This window comes from Asparagus officinalis, chromosome 8, assembly GCF_001876935.1.
Source record: "Asparagus officinalis chromosome 8, Aspof.V1, whole genome shotgun sequence".
Taxonomy (NCBI): domain Eukaryota; kingdom Viridiplantae; phylum Streptophyta; class Magnoliopsida; order Asparagales; family Asparagaceae; genus Asparagus; species Asparagus officinalis.
This window is the reverse complement of record NC_033801.1, coordinates 6,038,008-6,054,756: the sequence shown is the minus strand read 5'-3', so window position 1 is coordinate 6,054,756 and position 16,749 is coordinate 6,038,008. Positions and strand designations below refer to the sequence as shown.

Below are 16,749 nucleotides of genomic sequence, written 5' to 3'. Positions count from 1 at the left end.
AGTGAACACGAAGTTCACTTGACTTCGAACGCGAGGTTCGTCTGTATTGAATACGAGACTCACTTAAGCACGAACGCAAGGTTCGTCTGAAAATGAACGTGATGTTCAACTTAAGAACGAACGTGAGGTTCGTTTGAAAAATGAACGCGAGGTTCGACTGAAAATGAACACAGAGTTCAACTTGAGAACGAACGTGAAGTTCGTTTGAAAAATGAATGCGAGGTTCGACTGAAAACGAACGCGAGGTTCGACTTAAATTGAGCGCGAGGCTCACCTGAGAACTGAGCGCGAGGCTCACCTTAGAACGAACGCGAGGTTCGTTTGATTTGAGCGCGATGCTCAACCTGAGAACTGAGCGCGAGGCTCAACTTGAATTGAGCGCGAGGCTCACCTTAGAACGAATGTGAAGTTCATTTGAATCTTTCAGCTTCGCCAAAATTTGAGGTAACCACCTCCTTAATTCCCGCACGAACCCTAAGGGTTTCAATCTGAAACCGCCGCCGCCATTGTTCCCGCACCCAAAGGTCGAAACCCTAGGGTTTCCTAACACTGTCGGAGTTGAGAGCGAGGCCGCCTGCAACACTTCGCCGGCGAGGAGCACGGGACCAATGACCAAAACACAATAGATCCAAAAGAATTTCTCGATTTTATTTCAAAACAGATCCAGAGTCGAAAAAATGAGTTTTCTTGATCCAGATCCAAGAAAAATCCAAAAAATTTAAAAAATTACTGTTCACCGGTGATTTTTTATTTACTGTTCATCCGATTTTTATCTACTGTTCATCCGAAAAAAAGATTTTTAACAGCCGTTACTGTTCATCCGTGAACAAAAACTAAATCCATAACACAATTAAGATCAAAAAACCCTAATTTTAATCTTAATCTCTTAGAACAAATCAAGGTGGCTCTGATACCACTTGTTAGATCTTATAAAAAACTTGAGATCTAAACCATAAAGCCATGATTAATTCAAAGAGATTTACAAGAATCAAAAGAAAAGAGCGGAAACTTATACCTGAACCCATAGATTAAACTTGAGATGGGTTTTGGATCTTCTAACCTTAGGGTTTCTCTAGCCAAATTTCTCTCAAGATGGGGGTGAAGAGAATTAGAGAATGTAATCCTAGATTAGGGACCATAACCCTTTATTTATAGATGTTGTACATTTGTAATTTGGCCCCTCATCAAATCATAATTACAACCTGGTATCTGCACATATAACCCCATGACTTATTTAAATACTCATTAACCCAAATTAATTGATCACTTTAGTGGATTATCCTGAAGGATAGTAATACACATTGATTAATCATATGTGCCCACAAATAGATTTATTAGATTAAATCCAACATCTGACACTACAAGTTTACACTCTAATGCAATTATCCCATAATTTTTAAACAGCTAGATTTTGTAACTTAGATTAGCTATGTGTCATGTGTTTTTTTCTGTCTCTCTCTTCTTGTTGTTATTGTTGTTGTTATTGTTGTTGTTATTGAGAAATATCACTGCTTATAGAAGAATCCCATAAAAGCTCCTAAGAAAAGATAACGATGTAAGATTTAAAAAAAAACCTGTGATAAAAGGAAAAATATTTATCCGTGAAAACTATTATCATCATAAATTACCATTCTATTACCCAATGGATTATGAGAAACATCACAAAACTACCAAACCTTCATGTATAGTGAATTACCATTTGTATAGATTTCATCATTTTAATATACATGGAGATTCAAATGCATAATTTAAAGGGAAAATTATGTCAATACCCCAAAAACAATATCTTCATGTGCTGCAGCCCCTTTACTTTTTTCCCATGTGGTTCAGCCCCAAGAAGTGTGACATCTTGTGATGCAGCTCTCTTTTAGCAATCATTACCTCGCCAACTCAAGATAGAGAGAGGATAAAAAGTACAAAAACCCAAAATACACTTATCTCTTTCATGTTAGGTCTATTTAGAACTAACATGAACTCTTATTAGAACTAACACCCAAAATACACTTATCTCTTTCATGTTAGGTCTATTTAGAACTAACATGAACTCTTATTAGAACTAACATGAACTCCAATTGTTAGGTCTATTTAGAACTAACATGAACTCTTATTAGAACTAACATGAACTCCAATTAGAACTAACGCAAACTTTTATTAGAACTAATTTAATTCCTTTTAAGTCTAATTTAAATCATGTTATATCTAATTCAACTTATTTTAAGTCTAATTAAATTAGACTTAACATGAAATTAGACTTAAAATTTTGAATTAGACTTAACATGATTTAAATTAGACTTAAAAGGAATTTAACATGATTGAAATATATTAGACTTAAAATTTCGTGTTAGGTCTAATAAAAGTTCATGTTAAGTCTAATTTCATGTTAGGTCTAATAAAAGTTCGTGTTAGTTCTAATAAATGTTCGTGTTAAGTCTAATTTTATATTAGGTCTAATAAATGTTCGTGTTAGGTCTAATTTCATATTAGGTCTAATAAAAGTTTGTGTTAGGTCTAATAAAAGTTTGTGTTAGGTCTAATAAAAGTTCGTGTTAGGTCTAGTTTCATATTAGGTCTAATAAAACTTCATGTTAGTTCTAATAAAAGTTCATGTTAAGTCTAATTTTATGTTAGGTCTAATAAAAGTTCGTGTTAGGTCTAATTTCATATTAGGTCTAATAAAAGTTTGTGTTGTTGGCCTTCTTGTTTTGATGGTGATTTAGCAAAAAATTTACTTCTAATGTTGTTTGTCTAGTGTTTGTGTTTTCCTATGTATTATAGACAAACAACGAGTTGGAGGATGGATGGATTGCGCCACAACGATCATATCCAAAGGAAGTTGGTGGAATATCGGTGAAGCTTATGCAATTCATGTTCAAGATCAAGTTCAAGCTTCATCCGCATGTGTACGAAGTTGAGCTACAATGAAGATCAAGATCAAGCTTGGGTAATCTAGTTTAGATTTTATATTATGTGTGTTAGATACTCTAAGCTCAATATCATATACACACACATTTATTGGTTTATTCGTATATATATATAGTTATATATATATATACATAAGTTTTGGTTTCTATGCATATATATAGTTATATATATATATACATACATGTGTTTTTGAGTTTTCATGTTTATAAATATGAAATCACATGTTTCATATTTATTATTGTGTTTTAGTATATATTGCATAGAATATGCAATTTTGTGAAAATATTATTTTCTTAGTTTTTTGACTTAACAATAATCATATACATATTTTATTAAGTCTACAAAATCATTGTGCAAAGTTTCAAAACATGGTTTAGCCAAAATGTCAAAATTCACATGTTTATATTTTCATGTTTTGGCTTATTTTATAAAATAATGATATTTTTCATTTGGGAAGTCCTTTTTGAAAATTAGTCGTTGTAGCATGTTTATTATCATGTCTACAATCATTCCCCAAAGTTTTATATTTTTTGGAATTTATTTGATATTTTTAAACAGTGTTTTAAAATCAGAAAAGCTGTTTTCAGAACTTCCTTTTCATGTATCAGTCCTCGGTCGACCGCACCGGTCGACCGCACCTTTGTCGGTCGACCGTCACGGTCGACCGAGAGCTCAAAATTTCCATCGGTCGACCGCACCGGTCGACCGAAGAAGTCTCTACTCGTTTTCTCAGTTTGGGATCTGGATCACGGTCGACCGTGAATTTTTTCGGTCGACTGCCGCTCTGTCAGTTCTGTTCCAATGGCTATTTCTTGTTACCGTTGGCTGGGGCTTTTTTGTTATTTGTTTTGGGGTTTTTGCTGTTGTTTCCTCTTCCTATATAAACCCCCTTCTATCTCAGTAACCATGAGAGTGTTTTAAACAAGTTTAAGGAAAAAGAATGTTTTAAACAAGTTTTTAAACAAGGGTTTAAGTGTGTTTTTAGTGTTTGTTTGGTTTGAAGATTGTTTTTACAAGTGGAGGAGATCATTTTCTTGTTTGGGCTCCAATCTCCATCTCTCCATCTTGTCATCTATTGAGAAGTTTTCTAAACTCTACTCTAGCTTTTATTTATAATTATTTGTTAATTATCATTTCTATTAAAGCTAGTTTTATATTGAGTTTAGATTTGACTTTATCTCATTGTTACACATACCCACTTGAGCTTATTATATTTGCATACATAGTATATTAGGGTTGTGAGAGATTGTAACATTGAGTTGTGCTTAATTGAGTTCTCATCTATTGTAGAGAACAAATTTATATTTGTTACATAGTGTGTTGTTGTGAAGTTTTCGGTGAACTAGAAAACCGAATGTGAGGAGTGAACGTTGATCGGTGAACGTTGAAAACCGACATTGTGAGTGATTGTATACGTTGATCGGTGAGCGTTGAAAACCGACACTGTGAGGTGTAAACGTTATTCGGGTGAACGTAGAAAACCCGGTTGTGATAGTGGATTTCTCCCCGGGAGAGGGGAGCGGAGACGTAGGACGGAAGGTCCGAACTCCGTGATCATATCGTGTGTTTGAGTTTGCTTTGGCGCTCTTTATCGTATGTTTATATTTCTTATCGCCATTGTCCATAGTTCATTATTTATATGATCTACTATCTAGTTCATATTGTTTACCCTTGTGTTAGTTTATATCCTTGCACATACATTGCCTATATCTCTTTGTTAGGATATATCTTGTTGTTCATATTGCTTATTCTAGCTCATATATCTTGTGGTATTTCATACTTGCTAGGATAACTCATTAATTAATTTTAATTAGCATTTAAATCGGATTAAATTAGCATAAGACCCTAATCCCCCCCCCCCCCCTCTAGGGTCTAACATGTGTTAGGTCTAATAAAAGTTCGTGTTAGGTCTAATTTTATATTAGGTCTAATAAAAGTTTGTGTTAGGTCTAATAAAAGTTCGTGTTAGGTCTAATTTCATATTATGTCTAATAAAACTTCATGTTAGTTCTAATAAAAGTTCGCGTTAAGTCTAATTTTATGTTAGGTCTAATAAAAGTTCGTGTTAGGTCTAATTTCATATTAAGTCTAATAAAAGTTCGTGTTAGGTTTAATAAAAGTTCGTGATAGGTCTAATTTCATATTAGGTCTAATAAAACTTCATGTTAGGTCTAATAAAAGTTCGTGTTAGGTCTAATTGGAGTTCATGTTAGTTCTATTTCATGTTCGTGCTAGTTCTAATTCGTGTTAGTTTTATTTCGTGTTCGTGTTAGTTCTAATTCATGAATTAGACTTAAAATAAGTTGAATTAAACATAACATGATTTAGATTAGACTTAAAAGAAATTAAATTAGCTCTAATAAAAGTTCGTGTTAGTTCTAATTGAAGTTCATGTTAGTTCTAAATAGACCTAACATAAAAGAGATAAGGGTATTTTGGGTTTTTGTACATTTTATTCTCTCTCTATGCTTAGTTGGTTGGTAATAATTGCTAAAAGAGAACTACAGCACAAAATATCACACTTCTTGGGGTTGAACCACATGGGGGAAAGGTGAAGGGATTGCAGCACATGAAGATATTACTTTTGAGGCCTTGACACAAGTTTTCCTAATTTAAAACAAATATGCACATTAATTGTTACTGAAACTCCTAGATCTCGAGAAAATGGTACAAAATTGGCAGTCAATGAAGTGGAAAAGATATGGAGAAAGGACAGGTGAACTATGATATTATTGGAGGGAAAACTCCTCAGGGACCCCCAAAATAGGGATAAACAGTGCATTAAGCCCCCAGGGGCTAACACCTCACTTGTCCCCTCAAGGGTCCCCTATTTGGAGTCCCTGTAGCAACACCTTATTGGAGATATGTCATCCACACAGTTTGGTAGTAGTTGTGTGTATATTGATCTATCCTTCTTCAATAATAAGGTTGTTGCGACAGTTAGGAGGGGCTCTCTTTCCTACTGTCTTTGTCACGTTGATGTGATACATTTGTTCTACTCCCGTTTGTACTATCAAGGTTAAGCTAAAAATTATCTTACTCGAAGCATAAAATATCCTCACCCTATTTATTTTAGCAGATAAATTAACTCATATATCACCGTACAAGTTGATATGTAGAAGATCATTCTATTTAATTAGATGCATGAAACATACATCCGTGCCATGCAAGATTTACAAGAATTTCTCGTGATTTGAGGGGGGGAAATATGCGAGTATAGGGGATATATTACATTTGTTCTTTAACAGTTGGTTTTGATGCTACACTTTGATATTACGTACAAGGGAATTTTGTACAATACATTTGTAAGGATTAATTACGATCCGATACCTCGAAAAGGATATAACTATATCAGCGAAACCCTGAGTCTGTGAATATACAAGGGTGACCTTAAGGTTATTAATTATAATTATGTGGGTAATTCATTAATCCTGAGAGGTGCTTGTTGTCCGAGCTCCATGCAGGGTCACCCATATAATTACAATTACAATTACAATCTCAAAGTTCCATATGGAGATGCATACTCTAGAGTCATCCGCGTAATTATGCCATACCCTCGGTGGTGTCAGAATGTAAGTAATAAAATTAGGTGGTATATATGAATTTTTAGAGAGAATGTAGAAAGGAACTAAAAGTATTAGTATATTTGCTGGTTACTTGGATAGAAATTGAATTAGTAAGAATTGCACACTGAATAACCCTCTTTTTTTTTAAAGTTAGAGAAATTGAATTATAACGACAGCATATGGTTTATGATGAATTACGATTTCCCTGAGATACAATGAAATGTATAATTGCCTAAAATATCTTGCTTATCTAAAGAGGCGACTTTTCTAGCTAACGGGTGATCATGAAAACTCATTAGGGAATGAGAGATATGGAAAGAAATGAATAGTATGTGAGTTCTCCTCGATTTGCATTAGTTTATCTCTTGACCTCTTTTCACTCTATTCTATGTCGACCATTAAATGCGGGTCATGGATGCTAGTAACATCTTCCTAACTCTAAAGTCGCACAAAAGAATGCATCAAACATGAACTCTTCTTATTTATTGAGCATTTTAACATTGCATATATAGAAGACAAATTTTCATTATTAGTCAAAAGATTCAACGATGAGTTTGTTTTGCTTGTTTCATTGCGCTGGTCAATTTGATCAAGTCCATTAACAAAAAGAGGAGGTTTCGTCGTAAATCAAACCGGAGCCAAAAGATATTACAATTTAGACTAGAATTTTAATAATACGAACAAAGATTCGTGAGCATAAAATGAGACTACAGAAACCTCGGCGACGGTGATACCAGATACGTACGTTGACCAACCTTTATCTAGAAAGAGATGAACAAACGGGGCTTGAACTTAAAAATAAAAAAAATAAAAAAAAAAGACCTCATCTGGCTTATTAGTATAATCACAACTATTGAGTTCAAAAGAGGAATGAAAGAATGATATTGGATCTATCGTCAATCTTGATATAGGCATTACTATTCTTTATGGCCCCGTTTGTCAAAGGGTTAAGGAAGAGGAGTTAAAGAGAATGATTGATGTACTTAGCCCATTCGATAATCTGAGGACTAAATTATTAACCCGTTAAATAAGTTTTATTTTAGCCATTGTGATCAGTTTTAGTGTTTGAGAATAACAATGATTTTGACTATTTTTTTTATAATTAGAAGGGTTAGCTCTTAATCCTTCTAAATAGGAGTATTAGTAAACCCCTCATTTTGAGGGGTTAACTCATTTTAATCCCTCCAGAGGGGTTAGCTTAACCCTTCTATATTTTTTATGTTTGGAAAATTATGGAGGGTTAACTCATTTTAACCATTGTATAGACTTTTTATGTTTGGCGAGTTAAGAAGGGGTTAAGTCTCCTTATCTCCTTAACTCCTCGCTTAACCATTTACCTAACGGTACCTATAAGTATAGTTGTGACTATGTTGACAGTAACTGCATCTCATAAAGCAATGGTTGCTCAATGAGTATACTTATGCCTCTGCACTAAGACCATCTCCAACCCCGCGTCATTTTGACGCAAAACGGCATTTTGACGCGCTGAGAAGTCTCCAACCGGGCGTCATTTTGAGCGCTATTTTAGCGGTGATGAACAGCGCGATATCCTCCAGGAACTTCCCGTCAAAAAGTGGGAAACAGTTTAGACTCATATACCTATTGGAGTATCAGAGAACAGTTTAACCTCTTATACCGGTCGGAGGAATGAGAAACAGTTTATACTCGTATACTCTTTGGAGTCTTGCGGTGATGAACAGCGCGACGCCATATTTGGCGTCGCACTGTTCATCACCGCATTACTGTTCATTTTATTTATTTATTTTTAATTTTAGTTTTTTTAACCTTTATGTATTTACAATTTGATCTCGGTTGGTTTTATTAAATGTATAAAACAACTCTAAGAAACAGTTTATACTCGTATACTCTTTGGAGTCTTGAGGAACAGTTTATACTCTTGTACTCTTTGGAGTCTTGAGAAACAGTTTATACTCGTGTACTCTTTGGAGTATCGAGAAACAGTTTATACTCTTGTACTCTTTGGAGTAGTAAGAAGCAGTTTATACTCTTATACTTATCGGAGTGTTGAGAAGCAGTTTATACTCGTATACTCGTCGGAGTCATGAGAAGCAGTTTATACTCATATACTCTTCGGAGTGATGCCGTTTTCAATTGGCTTACCCTAGCGTTATAACGCCGGCTTCAACCAAGGTCTGGATGCTTCATTATAATTTTCCATTCATCTCTATCTTTTTTCATGGCTATCTTTTCTCGTTCGATATCAAATGCTTCTTGCCTGTCCAAGCTCGCCTTGTCTAACCTGTCTATAAGTCGATTGTTGGAGGTCTCGATGGAGTCCACTACACTTGACTCATGATCATCATTTTTCCTTTTCAATTTAGCTTTTTTTACCCCAATAGGTCGTTCAGATGGAGTAAATGATGACAGTCCAGGAGATGTTGATATAGGAGATTCCGGAGTGGGATTATCTGATTGTGACGAGTCGAAGTTCACACTTTGGGATTGTCTTCGACCAACTTGTCTTGCTGTGGGGACATCATCTTTGAATTTTTTGAAATTTTTAACCATATTCCAGACATGATCAAATTTGAAACCTTTTTTGTACTTCGGTTCTTGCATAAATAACATCTTTGCTCGAACTAACTGTAAATTATAGTGAACATCAAGTTATGTATTTCAACAATAATAATAAAATTCAAACGATAATTAATAGAATACTTACAATATCTTCATCTGAAGCACCACTTGGATTCAGATTCTCTACTTGTCTCAAGCACGCATTCAATTTCCTTACTTCATTACTTATAATTTCCATTCGAGAACGAATTGATCGGCTCGTACGCATCTCAAAATGCTGATCTCGAAGTTCATTGTATTTGTCCTCCACACGAGACCAAAATGCATCTTGAGACTGGTTTCTACCGATAATAGGGTCTTGAGAAATATCCAAGAATACTTGACAAAAGAGCACATCTTCAGTAACCGTGTATCCAGTTGATCGAACAGACATTTTTTTTTTGTAAAAAGCGGTTGGTTTGGAGATCAGAAATACTTTGAAGAAATACTTCGAATTGGGTGGTTTGAAGTAGAATTCGTGAATGTTATTTATAGCCAATCCAAATTTGTTTTTTTTTTGGAATTTGAATTTGTCGGTGGTCAACATTTGAAATTGAATCATTTTGTACAAACTAGTCAGCTTTACACATTATCCAACGTTGTCGGTGGGAATCAATTTTTGAAATCAAGTCAGCTTTACACATTGTCCAATGTATACACTAATTCAGATAGTTAAGAGCATATTAAATTTGTAATGTTTACATTGTTGTTAATGTTTAATTATTTTCTTACATTTTATTTTCTGTTGTGTTCTGTTTAATTATTTTCTTACATTTTATTTTCTGTTGTGTTCTTGAATGTAATATTTTGGCAATATTAATAATAGGTATATAATATTTTATTGTTTTATTAGTTTAATTTTTTAAATAATAAATCATTTTGTTTGGAAAATATGTGAAAAAATAAAATTTGATATGTGAGGTTAATTGTTGAAATAGTTAAAAATATAGGGAATAAAAAATAATCATATAAAAGTAGATAAAAAGAAAGATACTAAGAATATTCCTTTTTGGTGCAAAAAATGGTGCAATGGGTTGGAGATGAATTACTGTTAGATGTGACTTTTGCACCATTTTGGTGTAAAATTTGCACCATTTTGAGGCAAAGGGTTGGAGATGCCCTAAGGGTTGTTTGTTCGCGTGAAATTTGTTAAAAAGTAGATGCTACACCTATTACTTTCGAGTAAAAAAATATTTTTTTTTTGAAAATACTACCTCTAGCACTTCTTAAAATGCTAATGTGGCGCATACGTAACTGACATCTCTATTTTTTAGATTTTTTTATTCTTACTCCTAAAGGTTCCATAGTAAAGAGGAGAAGTAGGGGGAAAGTGGGGCCCATAGAGACTCCGAGAGATAGGTAATCCCAAATCAGAATTAATTAGATTATCTAATCGATATCTAGCCGCCACTTTCTCTCGCGGGAGTTCAAAACATTCCCTAAAAAAAATTCCTTACACCTTAGCAAAATTTCGCTAATATCTCAAACCGGAGAAACAACGTCCTTTCTTTCTTCTTCTTTTTCTTTTTAAAAAAAATTGTTTTTTTTAATTTTTATTGTAATAGCAGAAACAACACCTTTGTTAATTGTTGTTTTTTTTATTCTGTTTTTAGCGGTGATGTTCAGATCTGTCGAGTACAATTGGTCAATAAATAATCGAGCAACTCAAGATACTTGAATTAATACAAATATCTTCAGAGCCACTCACATAAGAGCGAGGGTTCTAATCATCCATGAATTGAATTGTCTCTACGTCTCCATAGAATCAATAATCAATTAACAAATAAGGTGGTCCTCGTGACAACATCTTACCTATTAACCTAAACATTATATTGGTAAGTAAGTTAAAAAAAATTCATTCTCTAAAATCATAAGGAGTATTTTCTTTAAATTTTTAGACCTTTGGCTTCCATAAAAGTTCGTCTAAGTTATGAAGTCATATAACTATTTGCTATACTATAGCAATACTCGGTTCGGGAGTCTGGGACCCTATTGCATTTTGACAAGTCATGTTGCTCTTTTGCTCTTCTCCATTACGAATACATCATACCGTACTAGCTACTAAGTTTAATTAATTAATTTTAAAAAAAAATTGGGTGGGTTTATTTTGTCAGTTATTATTCTTGAAGCATTGCTAGATTGCAAAGTTTTCTCTTGTATAGATGTTGCTACGGTAGAATATTAACGTTACGCACAAAACCAAAGCAGCAAATAAATTTTGATTGGAATAGTCACCTCAATACGCTTTGAATATTCCCGGTCAGAAGAAACCATCCAAAGATTATTATTTTTCTTGGTGCATGACTATTCAGAAAAAACAAACTCTAGTAAATATCTACACTCATCATTTATTACTCCCGGACCAGTAATGGTCACGATCCATCCTTAAAATTCCAACAACCCACCATTTATTACTCCCGCAATAATTGATCCAAATCAAAAACAACAACCACGCGAACAACAAAATACTGCAAAAAACATATCGCAACGAAAATGGCAATTGGATTATTTACCAAGGACTCCACTGCTACAACTCACTACAATGGAAAACTAACTTCTTTTGTGATCATCTCCTGCCTAATGGCTGCCGTCGGCGGCGTCATTTTCGGATACGATCTTGGCATTTCAGGTTCATACTACACTCTTCATATGGGAAGAAGGAAAAAAAAAAAATACCCGCACATCAAACTAGTACTAATATTATTTTTCGTTAACTTTAGGGGGCGTGACATCTATGGAACCATTCTTGAATAAGTTTTTCCCGGAGGTTTATAAGAAGATGAAACAGTCTGAAGTGAGCAACTACTGCAAGTTTGACAGTCAGTCGCTGACGTGGTTTACTTCGTCGCTGTATTTGGCTGGACTTGTTGCTTCAATTTTTGCATCGCCGCTGACGAGGAATTTTGGGAGGAAGGCGTCTATGGTGGTCGGAGGGGTGGCGTTTGTGGCAGGGGGAGTAATAGGAGGGGCTGCGGTTAATGTGTATATGCTTATTTTGGGTCGGCTTTTGCTTGGTGCTGGTCTTGGATTTGCTAATCAGGTAAAATATTTTTGGCTGACATAAACACAAATTCACAGAATAATGACAGTTAATATAACACAAAATTAACGAGTATCGGGAGTAATTTCTATGTTGCAGAATAGCAGCAGATAGTCTTCTTAAATAGGAATGAGAGAAGACGGTTAGATCTGAAGGGATCTACAAGTTTAGCTCTCTTTTTACCTGAAATCCTCATTCTGTTTCCAGGCAATTCCATTGTACCTGGCAGAAATGGCTCCCCCTCAATACAGAGGCACGATCAACAACGGCTTCACAACCTGCATCAGCATCGGATACATCTCAGCCACCCTCGTCAACTTCGGTACTGAGAAAATCCACAGCAACCTCAGCTGGAGAATCTCACTGTCCTTAGCCTCAGTTCCTGCAGCATTACTAACAATCTCAGCCATTTTCCTCCCCGATACCCCCAACAGTCTAATCCAACGAGGCTCAAACCTCCCAAAAGCAACCACAGTACTTCAAAAGATCAGAGGAACTACAGACGTCGATAAAGAGTTACAAGACCTTGTAACAGCTAGCAACATATCGAAAACCATCAAACACCCACTTCGTCATATTACTCAAAGAAAATATCGCCCTCACTTGGTAATGTCTATACTCATCCCGTTCTTTCAGCAGGTAACGGGTATCAATGTGGTAACATTTTATGCTCCAGTGTTGTTCCTAAGTATCGGTCTTAAAGAACGTGCTTCTTTAATGTCAGCAGTTATGACGGGCGTTATAGGACTTGGTTCTAATTTCGTATCTATGGCAGTGATCGATAAATTTGGAAGGAGGACCCTGTTCATGATAGGAGGAGTTCAAATGTTTCTCTCTCAAATGACAATAGGAGCAATATTGGAAGCAGAACTCAAAGATCAGGGTGAAGTTAGAAAAGCTTATGCATATATAGTCTTGGTATTGATTGGTGTTTATGCTGCAGGATTCGGGTGGTCCTGGGGACCTTTAGGCTGGTTAGTACCAAGTGAGATCTTTCCTTTAGAGATACGATCAGCAGGGCAGAGTATTAACCTGATTGTGAGCTTTGGATTCATCTTCATCATCGGTCAGAGCTTTCTTGCGATGCTCTGTAGATTCAAGTATGGGATCTTCTACTTTTTCGGTGGGTGGGTTTTTGTGATGACTATGTTTGTTTACTTATTCTTGCCGGAGACTGCGAACATGCCTATTGAACAGATGGTAAAGATTTGGGGAAAGCATTGGTTCTGGAAGAGGTTTGTTGAGGATGGAGACATTGGAGACAAAAGCAAAGGGGATGTGTTGAATGCAGCAAATTCTTGATGGCAAGGACTTCAAAGTGTTTTTGATGAGAAATTTGCTTCTTTGTATGAATGATTGTTTACTGGAGCATTTGGAAATGGCAAGGGAGGAAATGTAACTTGAGAAGAAGAATACATCCAATATAGGGAATGCTGAGCCTAAAGTAAGATCAGCCCTTCAACATTTAACTGACAGTTCTCTCAAACCTTTAACATATTGTATTAACCTATTAAGCCCTTACAGTTCTCCGAAAAATGTTTTTGGCCATGTTTAGGCTGGAGAATCACCATAGGAACTCAACAGAAAAGAAATAATAGTAAGGAGTTAACGGGTTAAAATATTAGATTAAAGACTTCTTAGAAAATATCAGGTTAATTTTAGGGGCTGATTTGACTCTGAGTTCATGGAATACCTATAACATCAATGCATATAATAATGTACAGTAATGAGCTGAGGAAGCTTCAGTGCAAGGAATTACGTAACTTAGCAATCAAAGACTGTAAACAAAAAGGATTTGCACCAAGTACACTATCATGACTTCAACATGAGACGCTAAAAAGTAAGATGTATAAATTAAAAGAAAACATCATCTCCTTTAGACATAATAATATGACATATGTGGGATGACTAGCAACTATGACGGTTTATTCTTAGCTGACTCAAAAACAAAATTAAAAAGTTGATAACTTCACCTGGATATAGGCATCTACAAAGTTGAGCATCAGGGGTAACATAAATGAAATTGTAAGGCATTTATGTCGGGAATGAAAAAAGAGACACTGAACCTAAAATACCAAACGAGAACTGAAACAGTTCACTGAAAAAAACAGTAAATTAGTCTTATTCTGAAGAAAAATCCAATAAGTCATCGTCACATCTATATAAGCAGGTTTGCAGTTAATAAACCACCGACGTAAATACCAACTAGAAAGACTGAAGCAAACTAAAGTCAGGTAAGTTTTCATTTACTTCGTCTTGTATCACTATCATTGTTTCAGACCTCTTTTTGGAAAACTAAGTTGCATGGATGGGAGCGGGGCTTGAGCTTGAATTAATCTCTGAACTGTTTGCCTCTGGATTATTGGTACGGAAAGCAGAATGCCTGTCAGAGCCTCCAAGCGGATTAATCGGCATTGAAGAAGAACTCATTCTGCCAACTTCTTCACCAAGGCTCAGGTTCGAGATGCCAACAATGTCATTCACATTAATGGGTGCCTTATAATGTACTGCAGTGGGTTTAACAATAGAATGCACCTTATCAACCGTCGCATCTGCTTGATAGCATGGCCAGAAAGGGTACGAAAATGGAAAATACGGATAAGGCCACATCACTGTACAAGGAAACTGCGTAGTTTCTGGCTTGGGAGGTTGAGGAGAAGGAACCAGATCGATTGAATTGGGATTAATTGGTTCATGTTCTACTCCCAAAGGTGAAGGTGTTGATATTGGATTGCTGCTTTGTCCCTTGGTCTCTTGAATGCCCACAGGGAAGGTCTGAGCGTTGCCAAACTGGGAACAGAAAGCGGCGGTTAGTGTTATTAACGGGTTGAAGTTTACAGAAATATTGTAAAAGAGATGAACCACCTCAGGCACCATATCAAAGAGACTGGATCTTCTCTTTCTTCGATTTCTATTGTCCTGGCGGACAAAATACTTTTGGGCATGGCTGGCAACCTGAGTGGGTGTCCTTGTGATCACAAACTTCCGTGAGATGCCGCGCCAGTCACCTTTGCCTAGTTTCTGAAGCCCAAGTAAAAACCTCTTGTGTTCTTCTTCTGTCCATGGCACACCTACATTTAACAGGATAAAAAGTTTGAGAAAGATTGGGAATGTAAATTTACTTAGATATATATATATGCACAAAAAATTACGGAAAGATAAAAAAAAATGGTGCCGAAAAGTGATCTGACCCACTTCTTAAACTTCATGCTCTAATATGAACAACTTATCATCGCCAGTGAGAAGGGGGAAAAAGACATCTACTAGAAAAGTAAGCATCTTCACTAGTCAATGATCATCGGGGGTGCGAAGAAATGGAAACATGAAAAGAAAAGGATATCAGCACCAAAGAGATCGAAGAAAACTTGACAAAGATGACACGGTTTTTGCCCAAAAGAATGAAATTGACAGAACAACATAAAATTCAAAAAACAAATCGTACTATAAAAAACAAAGGAACTAATCAGATCACCTGAAAATAACACATAATCCTAACTTAGAATGCAGACTTCAGCGTGGACGTTTGAAGGACCAAACTCCGTTACAAAATTAGCGGTTTCATTCATGATCAAAGATGAAGGGGTTTCTTGTTCAACTTTTCAGATTGCGGGGTTTTCATAGAAAAAACAATATGAATACAAAGAGGATTTCTTGTAATCTACCCATTTTAATTTCATCAATTTTCCATCAAATTATGAGAAGACCTCTATTTTAAACCCCACCAAAAAAAATCAAACTTTTCCCACCATTCTCAATCTATATCATCAGTAAAAACTTTGGTCGCAAAACATTGACATTATCAAGCAACAAACAAAGATCAATAGATGGATTCAAACCTCGCTTGCGTTCTGTCAACTTCTTCTCACAATCCTCAGTAACGTACCCATCCTTCTCCCGCTCGTCGCCCGCGACAGTCGTCCGCCGCCACCCCGCCGCCGGCCTCCTTCGGCCGACGGTAACCAGCAGAGATTCCCGCGCTACTCGCGCTCTTTTCTGCCGCCGCCATCGAACCTCACTCCGAAGATCTTCACTCCTCGGTCAGGACACGTGCGCGAGTTGTGGCCATTGTTGAAGCAGTGAGAGCACCGCCTCGCCATTTTCGACCTGGGATTTGATTAGAGAGTGTTTTTGGTGATTTATTTGAGGTATAAACAGTATTAGGGTTTTAGATTAAGGGATAAAAATGAGATTTTTTTTTTAAATGCGGTTTGAAAAGTTAGATTTTTATTAGTTGTTACAGTGTATGGATGGCTGAGCTTTTTTGCAATTCCAATACTAATCATCCCCAAAAGATAAGGATTTTATGTATGCATATATTGGATGTATATTTTATATCCGTATTTGTTTCCTCTTATATTATCTGATACATATCTTTATTTAATTTTGGGATATGATCCATAAGTTTTTCATATGTTTGTATTCATATTTATCTCCAAGAATAGTAAATAGAATATGGCAAAATTATACTTGAATCATGTTAAATTATATTATATCATATCATATCATATCATATCATACTTCATTTAAAAGTGAGAGTTCTTGAAAATCTTTCATTGATCAATATTACACCTAATCCTTTTTAATATTAACATTCTTATCCCAATTATAATTGGTTATCAACTAAAGCTATTAAATTAAAATTAA

At 35.5% G+C, this 16,749-nt stretch overlaps 2 protein-coding genes and 1 pseudogene across 2 annotated transcripts; 1 reads left to right on the top strand and 2 right to left on the bottom strand.

Annotated features, from left to right (window-relative positions):
• On the bottom strand, nt 8,631-9,459 carry LOC109820763 (glutathione S-transferase T3-like). The gene is made up of 2 exons (XM_020386957.1): nt 9,172-9,459; nt 8,631-9,092 (listed from the first exon to the last, which is right to left on the bottom strand). The coding sequence occupies exons 1-2, from the start codon at nt 9,457-9,459 to the stop codon at nt 8,631-8,633; spliced, it is 750 nt and encodes a 249-aa protein (XP_020242546.1).
• On the top strand, nt 11,457-14,115 carry LOC109820260 (hexose carrier protein HEX6-like). Its single transcript, XM_020386387.1, has 3 exons — nt 11,457-11,694; nt 11,786-12,105; nt 12,313-14,115. The coding sequence occupies exons 1-3, from the start codon at nt 11,559-11,561 to the stop codon at nt 13,405-13,407; spliced, it is 1,551 nt and encodes a 516-aa protein (XP_020241976.1). The 5' UTR covers nt 11,457-11,558; the 3' UTR covers nt 13,408-14,115.
• Nucleotides 14,205-16,256, bottom strand: LOC109820261 (annotated as a pseudogene).

Coding starts and splice junctions, on each gene's coding strand:
- LOC109820763 (XM_020386957.1), bottom strand. CDS start 9,459: ATGTCTGTTCGATCAACTGGATACACGGTTACTGAAGATGTGCTCTTT. Junction 9,093..9,171: donor GTGCTTCAGATGAAGATATT/GTAAGTATTCTA, acceptor TATAATTTACAG/TTAGTTCGAGCAAAGATGTT.
- LOC109820260 (XM_020386387.1), top strand. CDS start 11,559: ATGGCAATTGGATTATTTACCAAGGACTCCACTGCTACAACTCACTAC. Junction 11,695..11,785: donor ATACGATCTTGGCATTTCAG/GTTCATACTACA, acceptor CGTTAACTTTAG/GGGGCGTGACATCTATGGAA. Junction 12,106..12,312: donor GTCTTGGATTTGCTAATCAG/GTAAAATATTTT, acceptor TTCTGTTTCCAG/GCAATTCCATTGTACCTGGC.